Source organism: Oryx dammah, unplaced genomic scaffold (assembly GCF_014754425.2).
Source record: "Oryx dammah isolate SB20612 unplaced genomic scaffold, SCBI_Odam_1.1 HiC_scaffold_27, whole genome shotgun sequence".
Classification (NCBI taxonomy): Eukaryota; Metazoa; Chordata; class Mammalia; order Artiodactyla; family Bovidae; genus Oryx; species Oryx dammah.
In genome coordinates this window covers 112,303,712-112,324,126 of record NW_024070211.1, presented here as the reverse complement: position 1 = coordinate 112,324,126, position 20,415 = coordinate 112,303,712, and the positions used below count along the sequence as shown (strand labels likewise).

At 39.6% G+C, this 20,415-nt stretch overlaps 1 protein-coding gene across 6 annotated transcripts in view; it reads right to left on the bottom strand.

Moving 5' to 3' along the window:
• Positions 1 to 20,415, bottom strand: part of MAP3K20 (mitogen-activated protein kinase kinase kinase 20) — a 169,461-nt gene that overhangs the window by 145,930 nt on the left and 3,116 nt on the right. For 4 of the 6 annotated variants that reach the window (XM_040229363.1, XM_040229366.1, XM_040229364.1 and 1 more), the window contains exon 2: positions 9,923 to 10,115. In XM_040229363.1, coding sequence (XP_040085297.1) covers positions 9,923 to 10,081 — 159 coding nt within the window. In that variant the 5' untranslated portion in view covers positions 10,082 to 10,115. Of the gene's footprint in view, positions 1 to 9,922; positions 10,116 to 10,286; positions 10,724 to 20,415 lie in introns of those variants that run through there. The other 2 variants (XM_040229362.1, XM_040229365.1) reach the window with 2 other exon arrangements.

Genomic DNA, 20,415 nt, shown 5'->3' with positions numbered 1-20,415 from the left:
GTTAGTCAGGATATAACAGCTTTACTGGAACACATTCATTGGTTTGATTTCAGCTCAATACTTAGAACATGGCTGGAGAAAAATTATTAACTGAAATGTTTATTGTCTAGTATACTGAGATCAATAATAACTTTAATGAAAAGCTGAAATAACTGTTGTAACAATGTTATATATGGCAAATCAAAAATAACTTCCACAGGCAAGTAAATATGTAATCTGACAAATTCTGAGAGAATTTTTAAAAATTTAAATGACTGAGAAGCAAAAATAAGAAGAACAGGGCTTTTGATTGCAAAGAGAAAAGACTTTTATAGTCAAATCAATGATCTGAAATATCATAGAGTGATGTTTATCTTAATGTATTGCATTTCACATCACATAGTAAGAAAGTCATTTGTAATTCAGGTAACTTTCTAAAGTCCTCTTGGTCCCAGGAGAAGCCATTCTTATAGCTTTTCCTCACTGTAAGTTTACCTCTCCAAAAGGTTTGTGTTAGTTTCTGACATATCAGTAGTACCATGCTTACTCATTTAATTAACATATTTGTTCAACATGTGTCCAATTTTCTGTTTCTCTTTATAGCAGTTCACTTTGGGATGTCTTATAAGCTCCCAGTAACAGAAACATCTCACAGAAAACAGGTGAGTGATAAATAGCTGTTTTATATATACCTCTGGAGTAGTGACTGCATAATGATCAAATAAAGTGATTCATTATTCCATTATTTAAAATTGCTTATTCTTTAATTCAAAGTGATTTAGGTATGTAGTACAAAGTCAAAGCATGGCACCGTGAAATGTTTAAAATTCCCTAAGCAAAAATGGCATATATGCCAGTCTAAAAAATGTACCAAAGCAAAGGCATTTATAAAAACAAACAAATAGCTAAGAGTAATGTTACTATGTAGCTAAATGAGAGTGGTACAGTTGATACAGTGAAAACAGATGTGCTCTATCTTCTTCACAGCTCAGAGAGTAAAGGAAGAAAATGTAGACATATCCATACAGGATGAATGAGAGGGATGTCTACAGTGATATGATTTGATCCCAAGTACCAAGGAACAGATACTTGACTCTGAGCAAGGCACAATGCCAGGTGCTGTGAGACCGGCAAGAAGGGTGCTGTTTATATTAGCCAAGACTCTCTGAGTCTTGGTTTCTGATCCACCAAATGGAGGTTGTAATCTTGTAACGCAACTGTGAAGAGGAAGAGGGCGTGATGGAAAGCCCCTAGCCAAGTCCCCACTCACAGTGGTAGCTGTACTTGGTACAGCAATGTCGAGCAGGGCGGTGACAGAGTCAGAGACTAAGGCAATGGCTCTTCTTGCCCGCAGAGAGTTCCCACCAGAGGTGCTGAATACACAGCGTATACACTCTTGCCATTCCACACCCATGCTAAACCTTGGCACGGCTCTTTCCTGCAGAGCGTAAATGTGGCCTCTGGCCCTCTCTCAACAGAAGTTCTAGGAACCAAACAGTTGAAGTTTTTACAAAACGTGACACATGTCTGCTATTCTGACTTTACAGCATGGTTGTAAAGCTACAACAGGCAGTGAACAGTCACCCAAGTGTTCCTTGATGTCACACACTCTTCTAGATACATGAAGTCAACTAATTCTCTCAACAACCCCGGGATGGAGGTAGTCTCAGCCCCACTTTTCAGATGAGAAGACATGTTTATGTGAAGTCAAGTGACAGTTCCTTACAGTCATTCTAGAGTCACAAGGCAGTTTTATTCACATGTTGGATTAGCACTTGAGCATTAATTGGTATAAATTCAAAAGGGACAAACTATGATTGTAGGACCTGAGAATGTTTCATAGAGAAGAAAGAAATGAAAGCTGAAGAATGAGTAGGACCTGCTCAGGCAGAGAAGACAAAGGTATTAGAGGTGAGGGAAAGAACGCGGATGAGGTTACACAAACGGAAAAGCAGGACAGAAGAACAGGTGGACGGTGGGGTAGAGGTGGTTTCAGGTCAGAAAATTAAAGGCAACGCTGGAAGGTCAGATGAGGACCCAAGTGGAAATGGTTTGGAATCTGAAGGTGCTTGCCTGAGGTTCCCATCTGTTTGATGTTCCTAAGACTGCCTTGAGTTCATTATGTCCAATGACACTGCTGAGCAGGGCCTGTGCACTGGAGCTTCACCTGAGCATGATGAATTAAGGGTCTCAAAAGCCTCCAACAGCAACAATCCCTCCACCACGAGTTGCACAAGGTGCCTAAAATTCCAAACTGGAGTTAACATACGGGTGGCCTGCACCCGACATGATTGGGCTAGGTACAGCCTAAAGTTCCAGTGGCATCAGAAACATGTGGGAAGCCTGTTAGAGCACAGATTGCCAGGTCCCGGGCCCCCATGACTCGGTAGGTGTGGAGTGAGGTCCAAGAATTTGCATTTGTAACAAATTTCCAGGTGATGCTTGATGCTACTGGTCCAGGGGCCACACTTTGAGAACCACTGACCTAAAAGAAGAGACCGCAGAATGGGTAAATTCTGATTGGAGACAGAAAAATCCTGGGTGGGATTATCTTAATAATAACTCATGAAGGGACTTCTGAGGGAAAAGGAAGAGACTAATTATGGGAAGACCCTGTAACAGATAAGTAAGGCACTAAGAATTGGGGCATCTGGAAATAGCAACTTGAAATGGTAACTCTGGCATCCTTCAGTTCACCCTCTTGACGTTTAAAAATACCAAGTGGCAATTCTTGGGCACCATTTTGGACAAATTATCACAGAAACTATACCATAACTCAATGGCAGTTTATCAAGTATCCAAGATGTTTAATTTTTGTTTCTATTGGTCCCACCGATACATTGACATGCTAAGAGGATTTACAAAGAAAGTAAGTAGTGTTATTCTTCTTTATTGTGCTCAAAGATGGGGGGAAAGAGTAAAACAGCATTCCTACAATTAAGTGAATGCAAATAATTCATTCACTAAAACGTCAGCTGAAATGAATGAAATGAAATGAAAGTCACTCAGTCATGTCCGACTCTTTGCGACCCCATGGACTGTAGCCCCCCAGGCTCCTGTGTCCATGGGATTCTCCAGGCAAGAATACTAGAGTGGGTTGCCATTTCCTTCTCCAGGGGATCTTCCTGACCCAGGAATCGAACCCGAGTCTCCTGCATTGCGGGCAGATTTTTTACTGACTGAGCTATGAGGGAAGCCCAAAAAGTCATCCGCTGCTGCTGCTGCTGTGTCGCTTCAGTCGTGTCTGACTCTGTGCGACCCCATAGACGGCAGCCCACCAGGCTCCCCCGTCCCTGGGATTCTCCAGGCAAGAACACTGGAGTGGTCATCTACAGAACTGCAAAGAAGAGGAAAAAGGGTCTCTCAAGAGTTAATAAGATGGCAACAACATTAGCTAGACTTCTATGAATCACTAAATGCTGTCATGTTGATAAAATGTATATAATCAAAGCTCTTATTTTTACTAAAGTTCCTTCTGAGTTCTGTTTCAATTTCTATTGCATTTTCTATCTCACACCAGTAGTATTTCCCCCTTTATATAAAAAGTTGCTGACAGTTCCTGTTCTTATGACCAGATTTGATATTTTTATCTTTTCTCTCTACCTGTAAATGTTTACACTGTGGGAAAGTTTTGAATCTTGAATTTATCTGGCTTTCAATATTTCTGCAACGGTAAAGGGGCTTCCCAGGTGGCTCAGTGGTAAAGAATCGGCCTGCCAAAGCAGGAGAAGAAGGTTTGATCTCTGAGTTGGGAAGATCCCCTGGAGTAGGAAATAGCAAACTACTCCAGTGTTCTTGTGGAGATAATCCCATGGTAAGAGAATACTGGCAGGCTACTGTCCATGAGGTTGCAAAGAGCTGGACACAACTCAAGTGACTTAGTGAGCACGCACACACACAGAAGAGTCAAATTTGGTAGGAAAAAAAAATTTTTTTTAATAAAGAAAGTGGGGTTTTATAAAAGGCAAGGCAACTGAAGAAAGGGTCTCATATTTCAGCTTTTGAGGATTCTGCTTCCTTGTTATTCTTTTGGGGAAGAATGTTTCCTTCAAATCTTATACTTAAATCTAGTTTCCTATTTTGGTTAAATATCAATAGATTACAAATGCTTGCAGGGTTCCATCTCTCAGACAGGAAAAAAGTGCCAGGTACAGACTTGTCTGGTTCACACTGTGAAGATGATGAACCACTAGTGCAGAGGCTGCTCTCCTCTGGGTCGGGGGTTGGAAAGAGGGCACTGGGATCCATGGTGTCTTCCTCTGCCCTCTCCACTCCTTGCTTCAATTTCTGCCTAAGCACTTTGGTTTGATCTCAGCTCATTGGGGATTTACCAAAAAGATACAATAATGACTTCTTTTCTTACCTTTGGCATATGAGCTTAAGATCAAACCATTTTTTCCTATTGAAAACTTTAACAAAAATAAGTAGCACTCTATAGGTAAATCTCCAACTAATAAAAACAAACTAAATTACCACTGAAAATCCTATAGCACTGCTATGAGAAAGCAAGGAGACGTGAACATTAAACATTTAAAAAGCACATATGGAGACTGGAAAATTTGTGAGTTGTGACCTACTAAATTGGCTTATAAAAAACTTAATTCACTTGAACATCCTTAGAAAGTGACAAAGGTTGTCAGAACTATGACTTTTGTTGAGTTTTTTTTTTTCCTGTAAATATATGAGTTACACTGTGTTTACATTTGTCAAAACATAGTGATATGTGTATTTCACTGTATGCAATTTTATCTCAAAAGAAAACAAGCCTGCAAACACATAATAACTCTGGTAATAATACACACACTAAAATATTTAAAAGCAAACTATTGACACCTGCAACTCATCTTGAAATGCATCAAAATGGACTGATGGATGGAAGAACACACAGACACACATATGATAAAGTGAGTGTTTATGCTAATAACAGATCCTACAGGGTAGACATATAGATGTTCAATTTCACCCTTTCAACTTTTCTTTACGTTTGAAAATTTTCATAATAAAATGTTGGGGGAAAAAAGAAATATGAAATCAGCATAGAAAAATATGAAAAATAAAGGAAGGTAAAATAAAAATACCACACAGACACCAAGAAGACACCTGGATGATAGTGTATATGTTATTTTGTAACTTGTTTTTACTACTTAGCAATATATTATGAGTATTTTCCTAGCTTTTTAAGTAGTCTTCCAAATGCAATGGAATTCCACTATACAGATGTAGCATAATTTTCTTCATATTCATTTATGTATAATTGAAAAGTAGAACTGTAATATATTTAAAGTATACAACATGATGATTTCAATATATGTATGTACTGTATAGTGGGATATGATTCCCATGATCATGTTAATTAACACAGTCATCACTTTTCACATGTTGGGGGGAGGAAGGGTAAGAATGTAGCATAATTTAAAAGATAATTTGTTGTAGAAATTATTTCCAATTCTTTATTATTTATTTGAAATAAGCAACTTATTAGATCCTTCTTCCTGCATATCTCAAATTATTTCCTCAGGATAAAGTCCTCAAAGTAAAATTTCTGGCTCAAAGGAAGGAAACATTTTAAGATTTTTTTATATATTTGCTAAACTTTTCCCCAAAATATATATCAATTTACATTTCTAATAGGAGTGTATCACAGCTCATAACTATCCAGATATATGATATTTAAATTGTAATTAAATGCTTCCATAAATAAAAGTTATCTATGACCATCTGTTCTCCCAAAAGGACAAAGGCTCCTTTTTAAACAGTCTACAATAAGCAAACCTGTTAACCAAATCTAGGTTTCTGAATGTCATACTCCCACATCAGGTACCCTGAATCAGGGCTTCCTGAAGAAATGGCTGACTCCAGGAATGGAACTAACTGAGCCTGGAGCATCTTTTCATGCCAGGGAGTAAGGAAAGGCTAAAAAAATGATGGCGACACATCAAAAGGACATAGGAGCCAAACGGAAGGGACTCACTTGCTAAATGGGGAACAATTTAAGCATGAAAGTGGATAACAACAGTAGCGAACTGTAACACTCCAAATTCGAAAAAGAATCCTTTTAAGTCTACAATGAAACAATAAAAAAAATGGATCAATAAGCAATAAATAAATAAATGAATCAATAAACAAGTGAAGAAAGGAAAGAAGAAAGGCTCTCATTTATGCTAGAACCTTTTGCTTTCTACACTGTAACTGTCATAATAATATTTGATTCAAACGAGTCACCAATTGATGTTAAAGACATTGGGTAATATTTGTTGAGGGAAGATATTTACATAACCTCAAAGTATCTATCAATATCTTAATTATTAATTATGAAGAGAAAACAGGTATTTTTACTGGGGAGGAATTGGGTGAGCCTCTCTTAACCAAAGATTCATGGTTAATGTCACCAATAATGGGACAAACTGACATAACACGTCTTCCATTAAGATCTGCCAAGGGCATGTGTTGTTATATAGCATTCCTACCAAAACTACATAACCTTAAACTAAGCGAGAGGGAAAGGAAATCAGATTAACCCCAAATGATGGATATTCTACAAAAACTTCCCAGCACACTTCAAAAATGTCAAAGTTTAAAAAACAAAGAAAGGCAGAGAAATTGTTGCAGATTAAAACAGACTAAATAGATTTATCACAAAATGCAGTATGTGATTCTGGATTGGGGGGAAAAATACCATAAAAAGCCATTATTGGGACAATAGGAAAAATCTGAAAACAGACTTGTATAATAGGTACTACTGAATCAATGTTAAATTTCCAATAGTTGCATTATAGTTGTGTTCTTCAGAGAAGCTAAATATTTAGAGATAAAGGTACAGAACATCTGCAATTTACCCTTATGTTCACTAGAAAATATGTATGCTGCTGCTAAGTTGCTTCAGTCGTGTCTGACTCTGTGCGACCCCATAGACGGCAGCCCACCAGGCTCCGCCATCCCTGGGATTCTCCAGGCAAGAACACTGGAGTGGGTTGCCATTTCCTTCTCCAATGCATGAAAGAGAAAAGTGAAAGGGAAGTCACTGAGTCGTGTCCAACTCTCAGCGACCCCATGGACTGCAGCCCACCAGGCTCCTCCTTCCATGGGATTTTCCAGGCAAGAGTACTGGAGTGGGGTGCCATTGCCTTCTCCGAGAAAATATGTATGAACATACCCAAATCGATAATATATAGAGAGAAAGCAAATGTTGGAAAATGTTAATTAGCTGTGATTCTAGGGGAATGATATGCTACAGTTCATGGTACCTCCTTGTAGTTTCTCACTAGGTGTAAAGGTTTTTTTAACAATGAAGTTTTACAAGATATGGAAGCAACCTAAGTGTCCATCAACAGACGGATGGATAAAGAAGATGTGGTACATATTACAGGTACAATGGAACACTATTCAGTCATAGAAAAGAATGGAATTTTTCCATCTGCAACAACATGGATAGACCTAGAGCTTAGTGCAAGGAGTTACACAAAGAGTCAAATCCTACTGCTATCACTTATAGGTAGAATCTAAAAAACAAAGCAAATGGATGAATATTTTAAAAAACTAAGTTGTAAGAAACTACCAAAATTTAAGTAAATGCCATTTTTCTTTCTAAATCAGAGAAGTAACATATACTCACTAAACTAGAGGTCTACAAATAAAAGTGAAAATAAACAGCATTCCTCTAAATGCCCACATAAGCAGAATTAAAGAGTTCCATATAAACTTTTTCTACCTTTCACAAAACATATATATATTTAACCAGACATTAGGTCATTCTTAAAGAGTTCCATGAGTGAGCCACAAATATGTTATTAAATGTTCCATTGTTTCTAAAACTCATTTGCAAAAATGACCAAGTGACACAGGACTGAATCTATAAACTGAAAAAAATCCAGAGCTTATAACTTTTATCTTATCACTGAGAAAACATCTAGCCACCAAGCCAACACATAGTTCATAAAGTATAACAAACATTTACATAAGAAAGGCATATTTCCTTTCCAATAACTGCCAACCCCTAGTCAAAATTATTTACATCTTGAACACACATTAAGTCAGTAAGTGTGGAGACACTTTGCAATAACTTAGCGTGTGTCTTTATCACTCACAGTCACTGGCTAAACCGAGCCCCAAAGCTGAAACTGAGTTTCTGTTTTTCCTACCTAGAAGTTTTTGAGGCGTGCTCCTGTGGTTTACTGTAATCAGCTCCAATTCTGAATGATATGCACTCAAGTTAAATATCTACACAAGAGCAGGATTTGGCAGTTTCCAGTTCCTGCTTTCACTCCTGTGCTTCCCTCTGTTATTTTCCTGGTTCTCTCTCAGACAGTAAAAAATGGTACGGGGTATAGATGGTGGTGGAGTAAATGGGTTGCAATTACTATCTTCCTATCAAAATTTGTTTCACGTCTCAAAGTCTTTCTCATATCCAACAATCACGTTAAGAACATGTTCACTGTACTGAAGTCGTATGATGCTTAAAAATATTAGCATACTTATATACTTCTTTGAATATAAATTTGATGGGACTGGTTTACTATCTGTTCTTACCTGGTCAAACTAGAGGTTTCAGAATTAAAAACTAGAGAATAGGGGGTCCGATCTGGATTTCATCCACCCCTACTGGGGCAGCTGTACATATTTCGCAAAGCTATATTTCCCAACCTAAAGAATGAGTACAACAATGCCTGCCTATAAAGGGCTCAAGAGTTCACCAGATTAAAAAAAAAAAAAAAAAAAAGATAGGTTCAACTCCAGAGTAAGAAATAATTTTATTATTTGGCTACTATTTAAAAATTTGTTGATCACCACATGACTGGGAGAAAACTTTTTCTAACATAGTAGCCTTTTGGTTTGGAGCACACATTCGCTTTAAAAGCTATCACTTCCTAATGCTTTCTACAACCTACAGATACCCCAAGGCAGAGGTATCTTAGTCCTCTGGCTTGGGTTCACAAATCATAAACACAACTGCTGGTCACACAGTCACAGAGCAGTGCTGGGACGGAACGACACAAAGCGCTTTCTATTTTGGCCATTTCGGTTTCCTTTCTGAATCAACTGCTGTGGTTCCCTGACAGCAGTTAATGAAAAAAAGGAAATCATTCAGGGAGATTAAAGGATATTTATGGAAAAGTTCACTTTAAAAACGTACTGAAAAGAACAATAATTAGCCAAAACACGGCATAAATAGAACTGACCAAAGCAAACTCCAGAGGATAGCTGTTTAAAGTTACTGACACCCTGAGCTCCTGCAAGTTGTCTCTGCAGCTAGCTTTACTGTGGGGTTTGGGTACCACACTGAGCGTGGGGACGATGCTGTGTCGCTTTCCTAAGAAAGATGAAGGGCCTGTGTACAAGTTTTGAGCTCCACTGGGGCCAGCACCAATTCCAGACTCGGCAAGTCAAAATGTTTTTTCCAATTTTACAAGTAGAGCAGCTCTCTGTGCAGCACTTTTATTAAACAAAGTCCATCACTCTGCACTTCAAGTAGAGGTGACATCCAAGAAGCTGGTATTGCTTCTATTTCAGTAGAGAAAGAACGCTTTTTGTTTTTCAAAAAGACAAGTCCTGGGGACCATAAATTCACCACAAAGTGGAAAGGGGATGAAAACGTTACACACTACTCTTTACTGACCCCTTTTGGCTGACCCAGGGCAAAGCCTAAAGTCTGGGAAGACCTGAGCGCTCACCTCCCCAGGACAAGAGCTCAGAGAACATTCGGTCTTGCAGGCCATGGAAAGAAATCCTCTCAGTTCAGATGACCCCTAGTAAAACTCAACCGTACAGCTCACGTGGCACCAACTGCTATTTATGGGGCTCCCAGAATGGAAATTTGGGAAACAGCCTCATGGATCAGCCCCGAAGGCTCTGCTAGGTCCCTGGCAGCCTGTGACCTCTGACTCTAGGTTGAAAAGCTTACATAAGTGCTATCAGGACCACTTCTGATTGCAGGAAAAGACCTTACCTCTTTCTCTATCTTGAGTAGCTTCTTTACAGCCACCTCCTTGTCCTGTGATATCCATTTGGCTCGATAGACACTCCCAAAACTCCCTCCACCGCAGTTTTCAAAAAACTGCAAGTCATCAAATTTAATTTGCACAAAGGAGGTACCGAGAGACGACATCTCATAATGACAAAGTATTATACTTCCACAAAATCTGCAGAGGGAAGGGGAAAAAAAAAAAGCTGGATTAGAAACATTAGAATGAAGCCTCTGAATCCCACTTTAGCTAATGCACACCAAGTCCTGTGGTGCTTCCACAAAGAGCCTTGATGACTTAGGAGGAAGAAAAGCAGAAGTACAAACAAATCAACATGCAAACACTTACCCTGGTAGCCCGAGCAAAACTCAACAGCAACCTGTCCAGACTCTGAAACACAGCTGTCCCCAGAGAAACGGCTCAGATTTCCCCCCACCCCGGACAAAGCCTGCAACAGCACTTCCTGCACATCCCCAGCAGCTCTGCCTAAAGGCTCCCGTGGAACCAGGTCTCTCTCCCACCGCAAAGACAAACGGGAAGTGTGCTCTCAGCAGGAGGCTTGCACAGCTCTTCTGGCATCTGAGGCATGCCATCTCTCTGCGTTGTACTCACTTAACATAAAATATACATAACCTAAGCATTTGAGCATGCTGGCACAGGAGGGCCCAAACACTGCAAACAGAACACACGCTCGGGGCTGGGATTCCAAAAGCAAGTGGTCAGCTTTGGGATGAGAGAAGAGCTGGCCAAGTGTTTTCCAGAAGTGGCTCCCTGGACTGTGTCCTGCAGCAGAACTTAATTAAAGAGCAGAAAATTTGCCCTTGATTACAATATATTAAGTCATCCAGTGATCTCTGCCAAGAATGTTTAAAAAAAAAAATTATGCTTGTTTCCAGAGGAACAGATTACCTTTCACAGAGATTACAGTGATATTTTCTGCAGTCTAAGGAGTTTCACTGTTCTCCAGGTAAGGGGTAATTCTTCACACTCTATGCCTAACCACAAATTAGCAGGAAAAACGAAACAAAAACCTACAACCAAGAACAAGAAGGTCTAAAATTTTGAACCCGCAAAAAAAGCAAATGGATAAAGAAGTTTTTAGACATGTTCTTCCCAAATTGTAAATCAGAATCTTATACTGAGGGAGCAAAAAGATGAACCCATATGTACAGGACATTCTACAAAACAACTCCCCTGGTCTCTTCACAACTGTCAAAGTCATGATTTAAAAGGCAGAGAAGCTTCTAGTACATGGAGGACTTCAAGAAATATGACTAAATGCAATGCATGATCACTGACTAGATTTTGGATCCCCTCAAAACTGCAGAAGTCAATTATGAGGATTTCAGGGAAATTTGAATATTAACTAGATACATTAGATAATACTATTTTCTGCATGGTAAATAATGGTATTTTGGTTTTGTAGAAGGATGTCCTTGTTCTTGGAAGATATACTGGATGCTATATCAAAGTATGATATCTCCAATTTAATTTAAAATAGTTCAACTCCCCTTCACCCTCCAAAAAAAAAAAAAAAAAGTGAATGGGTATAGAAAGGAAGGAGGCAAATTCAGCTCAGTGTTAAGAACTGGTGAATCTCGGTGCCAAGTATGTGGGCGTTCTACTACTTTTCTGTGGAATCTCATTATTTTCAAAAGAAAAAGGAGGAGGAGCAATTTATATCTATTATACATGATAGTACAAATTCATATCTATTATAGATCTTAATGTGCTGCTGACTAGCCAATCCATTTTAGGAGCATCAGGTCACTGAAGAATGCTGAGTTCTTAAGTGAAGTCAAACTTGACTCTACTTTGGGATGAAGGCAAGAGAGAAGACTGTTTATCCTCCGAAGTTTAAAAGATAGCTTTAGAATCTACATAAGTAAATATAGTATCAAAATACAGTCAGTACATATTTGAGGCAAAAATGTTACCTAACTTTTGCTTCGATTCATATTTTGTTAATTAGAGAAAAAAAAAAGACCCCCCAAAATACAAAATTTAAGACCATGCCAAAGATAGGTACATAGAACATGCAAGTTTGTTCTTATCTGCAAAATGTTTGTTCAACAAAATGCAAAACACTGCTTGTAAGAGTCCCTAAGTGTTATAAATACTATATTTTTACTATTTTTACTTTTATCAAACAAAATGAAAAATAGAACTCCCCTGTCCTATCCCTCCTCACACCCAATTCTCTCTTCAGGGGGAACTAATTTCAACCCACTTAGGATTTTATTCTGATATTTATATTTCATATGGTATTTTTATATCTATTAGTACATTCCTAAAAGTGTGTTTATATAGCTAGTTCCTGATTGTTCCATTTTAGTTATTACCTATTCACTTCTCCCTGTGGAAGAAAAAGATTAGTTCTCATCCCCCATCCTTTACCTCCTTACATCAAACACGTCACACATGCCCTATCCTCCCAGCATCTGGCTCTACTGTAACGTTCAGTTAAGTTAATATTCACTGTTTACAGCAGTCTGGCAAGGTAAACATTATTCCCGAGAGTGCTGAGCAGGACTCAATGACTTTTTCTTTCTTGGATAATTGTTCATTTCTCCCTGAGTTATTAGTTGTTCGGTTTGGTTTTTGCTGTTTGTTTAGCCGCTGGTAAAGAATCCACCTGCAGTGCGGGAGACCTGGGTTCAGTCCCTGGGTTGGCCAGATCCCCTGGAGAAGGGAAAGGTTACCCACTCCACTATTCTGGCCTGCAGAATTCCATGGACTGTATATGTATAGTACATGGGGTCACAAAGAGTCAGACACGACTGAGTGACTTTCACTTCACTTAGCTTTGTATACATCTAAAACGTATTCACCTCCAACTCTCTGAACTGCAAAACTCCTCTCAGTAAAGTAAAAACATCAGGTAATGGGGGAGGAGGGTCTATTTTTTTCTAGGAGACACTTCTCCTATACCTTTCACCTTGAGCAGTCTGGCTGAAGCAGTGGCCTTCCAGGTCTGATTGCACTGGCTTGTCCATCACCCTCCACATCCTTCACCTTTTCCTCTGTTGGAACTCCTGGCTTCCCTTTCTTGGTTTAGTCTCTCACTTTGACAGAGCACATCTCCCATGAGCTACCTGAGCAGAGTGCCCAGAATGCAGTTTTGCGGGGAGAATCCGTATGTCTTCAAATGTCTTGATTGGTAGTATGCAATTTCAGGTAGGAAATTATTTCCTGATAATTTCAAAATTATTACCTCATATTCATCTAGTTTCTAATGCATTGTAGAGCAAGTCTGAAGTTACTCTGGTTACCAATTCTGCTTACATTATTCTTTCCTTTCTGAAATCAGTTAGGACCTGGTATTCAACCCTAGAATCCTGAAATTAATAGGATATGCTTAAGAGTGAGTCTTTCATTCATTGGTGGCATATCCAGTATACTCTCCATCTGTGACTCATGTCTTTTAATTCCAGAAAATTTCCTTGTGATCTTTCTTTACCACTTATAGCCATTCTTACTTCTTATTTCCTCCTCTAGCCCCCTAGACACACAGGACAGATTTGCAATTCCCAGAACATGCTTTCCCAACTTCACACCTCTGCCCAGGCTAGGGTTTCTGTTCTGAATGCCTTTCCCTGCCCAGTGATGTCCCTGACCATCTCCTCTGAGCCCCATGAGCACAGTTAATTCTCCGTTTTCTGTGCAACAGCCCCTTTCTTTATCCTTTCATCTTTCCCACTTACTTCCCACCAGACTATAAATTCTTTAAAAGTGAAACACATTTCTATTTTCATACGAATCTTCGGTAGCTACTATGCAGCCAGCACATCACACCTATTCCATTCAAAAATATGTGTTGAATGAATGAATCAAAAACCAATCAAATAACTTCTGGTTATTCCTGTTATACCATTTGCAGCTGGAAAGATTACAAGCAGATAAGTAAAATCTGAGAACTGTAGTTCTTATAAGTGCCCTCCCAAGGATTCTGAAGCAAATCCTGATCTGGAAACAGCTGCCTAGGCTTTCTGGGAGACTAAGAGGAGTATATTTGGGATCCTCTAGGGTTAGGTGTCTCTGAGACTGGAGGAAGAGGAGAAGGGTGGAAAGAAGAGGAGGAAGGTGGAGGAGGAGGGAGGGAATCCTTCCAGAACAAACAGAGATCTGAACCAGGATGAGATCGATATGAATAAATCCGAACCCTCTGGTACAGAGCAAGTCCAGGGTAACCAAGGCAAGGTCAGTCCCATCTGAAACCGACCCGGAGGTACCAGAGAGAGGCAGACCTCTGAGAAGCATAGTTCTCAGGATCTTCACTCTGAGATGAGACAACCAGTCAGCTCTTCCCAGAACCACTGTTACTCACTTTGTGATACATCCTGCCTTTTGGAAACTGGCTGTGTATGAATGGAACTATGTAATTCCTTGAGTGTTTTATTGGGACCATAAAAAATTAAGTACCATCTGATTACCAGAGACTAACAATTCTGGGGTGTATGAATACAGGTTTTCACTCCAGTAAGCTTGGCAAAGCATCATGGGCTTAGCTAAAGAGCCTGACTGAGATTCCCACTGCCATCCACATGACTGTCTGACCACATATGTTTCCTTTTCCCTTTGAGCGTTCCCTCCTTGAAAATCATTATTCTAAGAGGATCAGTTTATGACCAGAAGAAAGGATAATCAGAGTTGCAGATTAATTATACTTAGAGCATCTTGAGGAAGATTGCTAACTGATCAAATTATGTTCTCAAGTTTTAGGTGTATTCTCCAGTGAAGACACTAGAATTTAATAAAAGTCATCCATATAAATGTATTTACATAGTACACCCAATCAAATGATGCTGTCATTCTACAGCGTTAACTGCTTTTACACAAGAAAGACAACATTCCTCCATGCAATAATTCCCGGTCCTAATTCTGTAGCGTCCTAACTTTGGTTTCATAAACTCTCAAAGCTGTTTTTAAGTGCTAATGCTAATGCTAAGTATCTACCACAGAGCACTGAAGAGTAAGTTAGAACAGGGATATGACAAAAATGAAAGCATAAGAGAGTGTCACAACTCTGAAAATATTGAAAATCATTAACTCAGAGGTTGAATCAAATCACTAGAGTCCTCAAGGGGTAAGACTTTAGTAACTACTTTAGTAGTAGAACTGCTATGTTAGTATGGGTAATATTTTTTTAATGTTTAAAAATTTCCTTAGGGAATTCCCTGATTATCCAGTGGTTAGGACTCTGCACTTTCACTGCCTGAAGCCCAGGGTCAATCTCTGGCAAGGGAACTAAGATCCTGCAAGCCACAGGGTGCAACCAAAACATTTTTTTGTTTTCCTTAAATTAAAATTTAAATATATATTTTAAACTATTAATTGCTGAAAGCATAAATAGTACCATCAGCTTATTATCAAAAGTGGAACTATAGGAAGAAAACCTTAAAGGGAAAGTTATTTTACTTTTCAAAGTTTTCAGCCTTCCAGTCAAAAAAAAAAAAAATGGACTTTTGTCCTGGATTTTTGAAAAAGAGGAAAAAAGAAACCCATAAAATTTAGAATTAGATAGATGTGAGTTAGAATTCTGCCTCTAGGGAATTCCCTGGCAGTCCAATGGTTAGGACTCTGCACTTCCGCTGCAGAGGGCACAGATTCAGGGAACTAAGATCCCACAAACTGCCCAGCACAGCCAAAAAATAAAAATAAAAATTCTGCCTCTACCTCTTAGTAACCTTGAATCAATCACTTTTCTCAAGACCATGGTATTTCCAGACCCAATAAATGAAATATCCATTCTGTTACCAAACATTTAAAAATTGATAGTCCAAAAGTTACATGTTTGCACAGTATTATTTGACTTCTTAAGTCTTATTTCCAAGTAACAGATATTTGAACACAACATAGCTTTGATCCAAGAGAAAGACCCAGTTAGCTCTAGCAGCAAATCTGCACTGACCAGCTGTTAGGCCTTGGGCAGGACACCAAGCCTCTCTGAGCAATTTTCTCCCTGGAAGTAATACCCATTCCATGTGGTTGTTGCGAAGTGGGAGATGCTGTGAAAGGCCTTGCACAGGGCCCTGCATACAGTACATGCTGCTGCTGCTGCTAAGTTACCTCAGTCGTGCCCGACTCCGTGCGACCCCATAGACAGCAGCCCACCAGGCTCCCCCGTCCCTGGGATTCTCCAGGCAAGAACACTGGAGTGGGTTGCCATTGCCTTCTCCAATGCATGAAAGTGAAAAGTGAAAGGGAAGTCTCTCAGTCGTGTCCGACTCTTAGCGACCCCATGGACTGCAGCCCACCAGGCTCCTCTGTCCATGGGATTTTCCAGGCAAGAGTACTGGAGTCGGGTGCCATTGCCTTTTCCGGCACACAGTACATAATACTCAATAAATGGAAACTGTGGCTACCTAATTATTTTAAGAAAACTTGATATCATATTTAACCATCTACTTTTCAGCCTTTGTAGTTAGGATTGCTTTCCTCAATACTTTTCCTCTCCTTGTTTTCAGAATTGTTCTATATTATATCTCCATTAGTTTTGCAGAGTAAAAATAGATTACTGTATCATTGATCCCCTAAATCCTTATTACAGTATCTAAGTTTCTTTGTGTGTGTTTTATATTTTTCCTTAATACTCTCTTTGCAACCCCATGGACTGCAGCACGCCAGGCCTCCCTGTCCATCACCAACTCCCAGAGTTTACTCAAACTCATATCATTGAGTCGGTGATGCCATCCAACCGTTTCACCCTCTGTCATTCCCTTCTCCTCCCGCCTTCAATCTTTCCCAGCATCAGGGTCTTTTCAAATGAGTCAGTTCTTCACATCAGGTGGCCAAAGTATTGGAGTTTCAGCTTCAGCATCAGTCCTTCCAATGAATATTCAGGACTGATTTCCTTTAGGATGGACTGGTTAATTTAAAAAAAATTAAATCTACTTATAAAAGGATTAACTTTATTAGAAAATAGACTCTTGGACTTTTTCTGGGTTTTTTTATCTTTTAGGTTTATACAGGCCTATTATTTCTCAATTCAGATCCTTTCTCTATCCTTTACTTATACTACTCTATTTCCTCTCTTCACAAAAGTAAAGTTAAAAGTTTATTTTCTGATACAATATAGAAAAAAAAAAATCCATTTGTTTTGTCATGACCTGAATATGACAAAAAAAAAAAACCCCAACCCTCAACAAATTCCTTTGCCAAGCTTGCTGCCCTAGTATTTATTTATGCTAGCATTATTTCAGCCTCCTTAATGAAGATCAGTGAATAAACTAATAAAAATGTGCTTTATCATCATGTGTATAAAAACAATACCACTTGTATTACAGTTCTGCAATTCTTTTTTTTTTTTTTTCTGCAAGTCTTTTTCAAAAAGGAGGAAAGCTCTGGGTTTGATATACTTGTTTATAACATCAAGATCAAAGACGCAGAGATTCTGTTCCTGAACAAGACTGCTATTCTGCTATGACAGATAAGTTCTATAAGACTAGCTAGAGACTAGGTATGAACAGAACTAACCAGTACTGTGTCTACCCTAGCTGTTGCCTTCCTTCCTCCAAGGCTGCCAACAGAAAGCAGACTATCTTGTCTAGAACAGGTTGCAGGGCACCATGAAGAGGATCTGGGTATCTAAGAGAAGCCAACTTTAAAAGTCTAAAACCTAGAACAGCTATTGGTCCACTTCTTTTCCACTCTCTCCTTTATCACATAAATAACATAAATCTCCTAAGTAACATAAACATAATATAAACATAAATAAAAGATCACGGCATCTGGTCCCATCACTTCATGGCAAATAGATGCAGAACAGTGGAAACAGTGGCAGACTTTATTTTGGGGGGTTCCAAAATCACTGCAGATGGTGATTGCAGCCATGAAATTAAAAGACGCTTGCTCCTGGGGAGAAAAGTTATGACCAACATAGACAGCATATTAAAAAGCAGAGATGTTACTTTGCCAACAAAGGTCTATCAAGTCAAGGCTATGGTTTTTCCAGTAGTCATGTATGGATGTGAGAGTTGGACTATAAAGAAAGCTGAGCGTCAAAGAATTGATGCTTTTGACCTGTGGTGCTGGAGAAGACTCTTGAGAGTCCCTTGGACTGCAAGGAGATCCAACCGGTCCATCCTAAAGGAGATCAGTCCTGGGTGTTCATTGGAAGGACTGATGTTGAAGCTGAAACTCCAGTTCTTTGGCCACCTGATGCAAAGAGCTGACTCATTGGAAAAGACCCTGACGGTGGGAAAGATTGAGGGCAGGAGGAGAAGGGGACAATGGAGGATGAGATGGTTGGATGGCATCACCGACGCAAGGGACATGAGTTTGAGTGAACTCCAAGAGTTGATGATGGACAGGGAGGCCTGGCGTGCTGCAGTCCACGGAGTTGCAAAGAGTCGGACACGACGGGCCGACTGAACTGAACTGAACATAAACCTCTACTTGAAGCACAGGTTAAATACTTCAGTTAAAGAAAAGAGACTTCCATGACATATTTTTGCCAGAAATGTTACTAGAAGCAAAATACATGAGGAACAGAAATGTAGGGAGAAGGGGTACTGATGCCCAGAAATGCCCTGTGGAAATGTGTCCATGCTCAAACAGAAGCCTAGCTAGGAAACTCCGAGTAGGTACAACCCAGGACACAGGTCGATGCCTTGTGTCAAACGATTACAAGTTTTGAGCGTTGAATGATTGGAGGCCTGAGGAAGAGAAGGAGGTCAGAGTCTGACTATAGCAAAAAAGCGTAAAGTGGGCATATTTCTATGAGTCGGCTAGAAGAGGAATTCATAGGTCTTGGGAGTGCAGGTTGGGGTGAGGAGAAAGCAGTTGCTAATAAGTAAGGAAGATTTACTCAGTCAATAAGCCCACCCATTCAAGATCCTGCTTCTACTCAGCTCTTGTTTCTATTCTTCTTTCTACTCTTGTCAAATAGAAAGTATCTCACCTTCCTGGCTGAGCACAATTTTGGACAAACCTAGAATGAAGGTTCCCTGAGAAGGGGAAGTATGAGAGTTAAAACTTGGTAACCTTGAAGTAACATGAAAACAAACAAAACCCGGGGCATTAAAATTAGATAAGACCAAAGGAAGACTCTACAGTATGTATCACAGAGCCAGAGGCCACACTATCTGTAGACAAGTTACAGATGGAATTCAGGGTTATCAGAGCTGCCTAACAAGAAAATATGCCACCCTGTTTCGTAGTGAGTTCCTTATCACTGAGAATGTTCAAGGGGAGTTGGGGAGGAGACTAGGAGAGGAATGAAGAGTTTCGTAAAGATCCACTCCAACCCTGTGAGTACACCATGACTAATTGACCTCTCCCTTCCCTTCTTAGGGATATAGTCATGAACCTGACATAGAGAGCCCCCTCCCTCATGGAGGAACAGGGTGATCAGTGTCGACGATGGGAATAATGGAGGTGATTGGGCTGTCCTCCTAAATTCCCCCTCCTAAACTGGCTGAGAAGGTGAAACTGTCTTTTACATTTCTATCCCGCAACTATCTCCCCCTCTTCTTGACTTCCAAAGCAAAGAGCTTTTCTGACCTTGAAAGCCCCAGTGTGACCACAGAAAATAAAAACTCTTTGGATGACGATCTATACTATTCTTTTCTCAGCATAATGGAATTGCATTACCCCATGCAGCGTGCTGGGCTGTGAAGCTCAGTGGTGCAGTACCATTTACCAGAACCAGGCTCAAGCTCCTCAAATGTGGGTGCTCTCTCAGGGGGAGTACCCAGCACTGTGAAGAAGGTATATGAACAAACATACATCTTACAGCATTGATTTTTCTTTAAGATTTGGGGGAAGAAACATGCTTGGCATTTGTATTGGTTTGTTCAATAAGTCAAACAGTACAGAAAAGAATGCCAAGGTCACATACATTTTTAAGATTAAATGCAGGATCTGAGAGAAAGTGCTTGCTTACACCGGAAGTATTTATGGTTATTCCTATAGATCCCTGAAGGATTACATTCTTCCCCTAAATAGGGGAATAGGAAGAATTTTTCTACATTTTGGTAGAAAAATTCAATCAGCAAAGATTTACTTCATGATCTTCAGGCAGCAACCCTTGCCTTCTCTTTTCAATTTTCTTCTTTGGAGGTCCAGAGATGAGTCCATAAAGAATGTTGGTCCCTGAAGGTAATCTGTGCTCAAAATTAGCTGTAAGAATGGTTCCAACATTGGTCTTCTAGGTCATAATCAACCACTATTCCTATAGCTCTGAAATTCTTCAAATTTAAATGCACTAATTTTCAGATTCTCCTCCCCTTCCCCAAGAATATTACAAAGCTGTGTATAAATCGTGTATAAACCCAGAGGTATGCACAAAGCTGCTTTAGAAATCCTTATATGCAAAGCAAGAAAACAGTTATGAAAATCTGCTAGCCCTCCATGTACACATTAGTATAATCTGGAAACAGGGCAGGCTACCAAGGGCAAGCCTTAGCTGGGAACAGGTGAGACAGGCAGCTTTCTCTGAGCATAACTTGAGAATGTGGAAAACCCCTTCTCTACT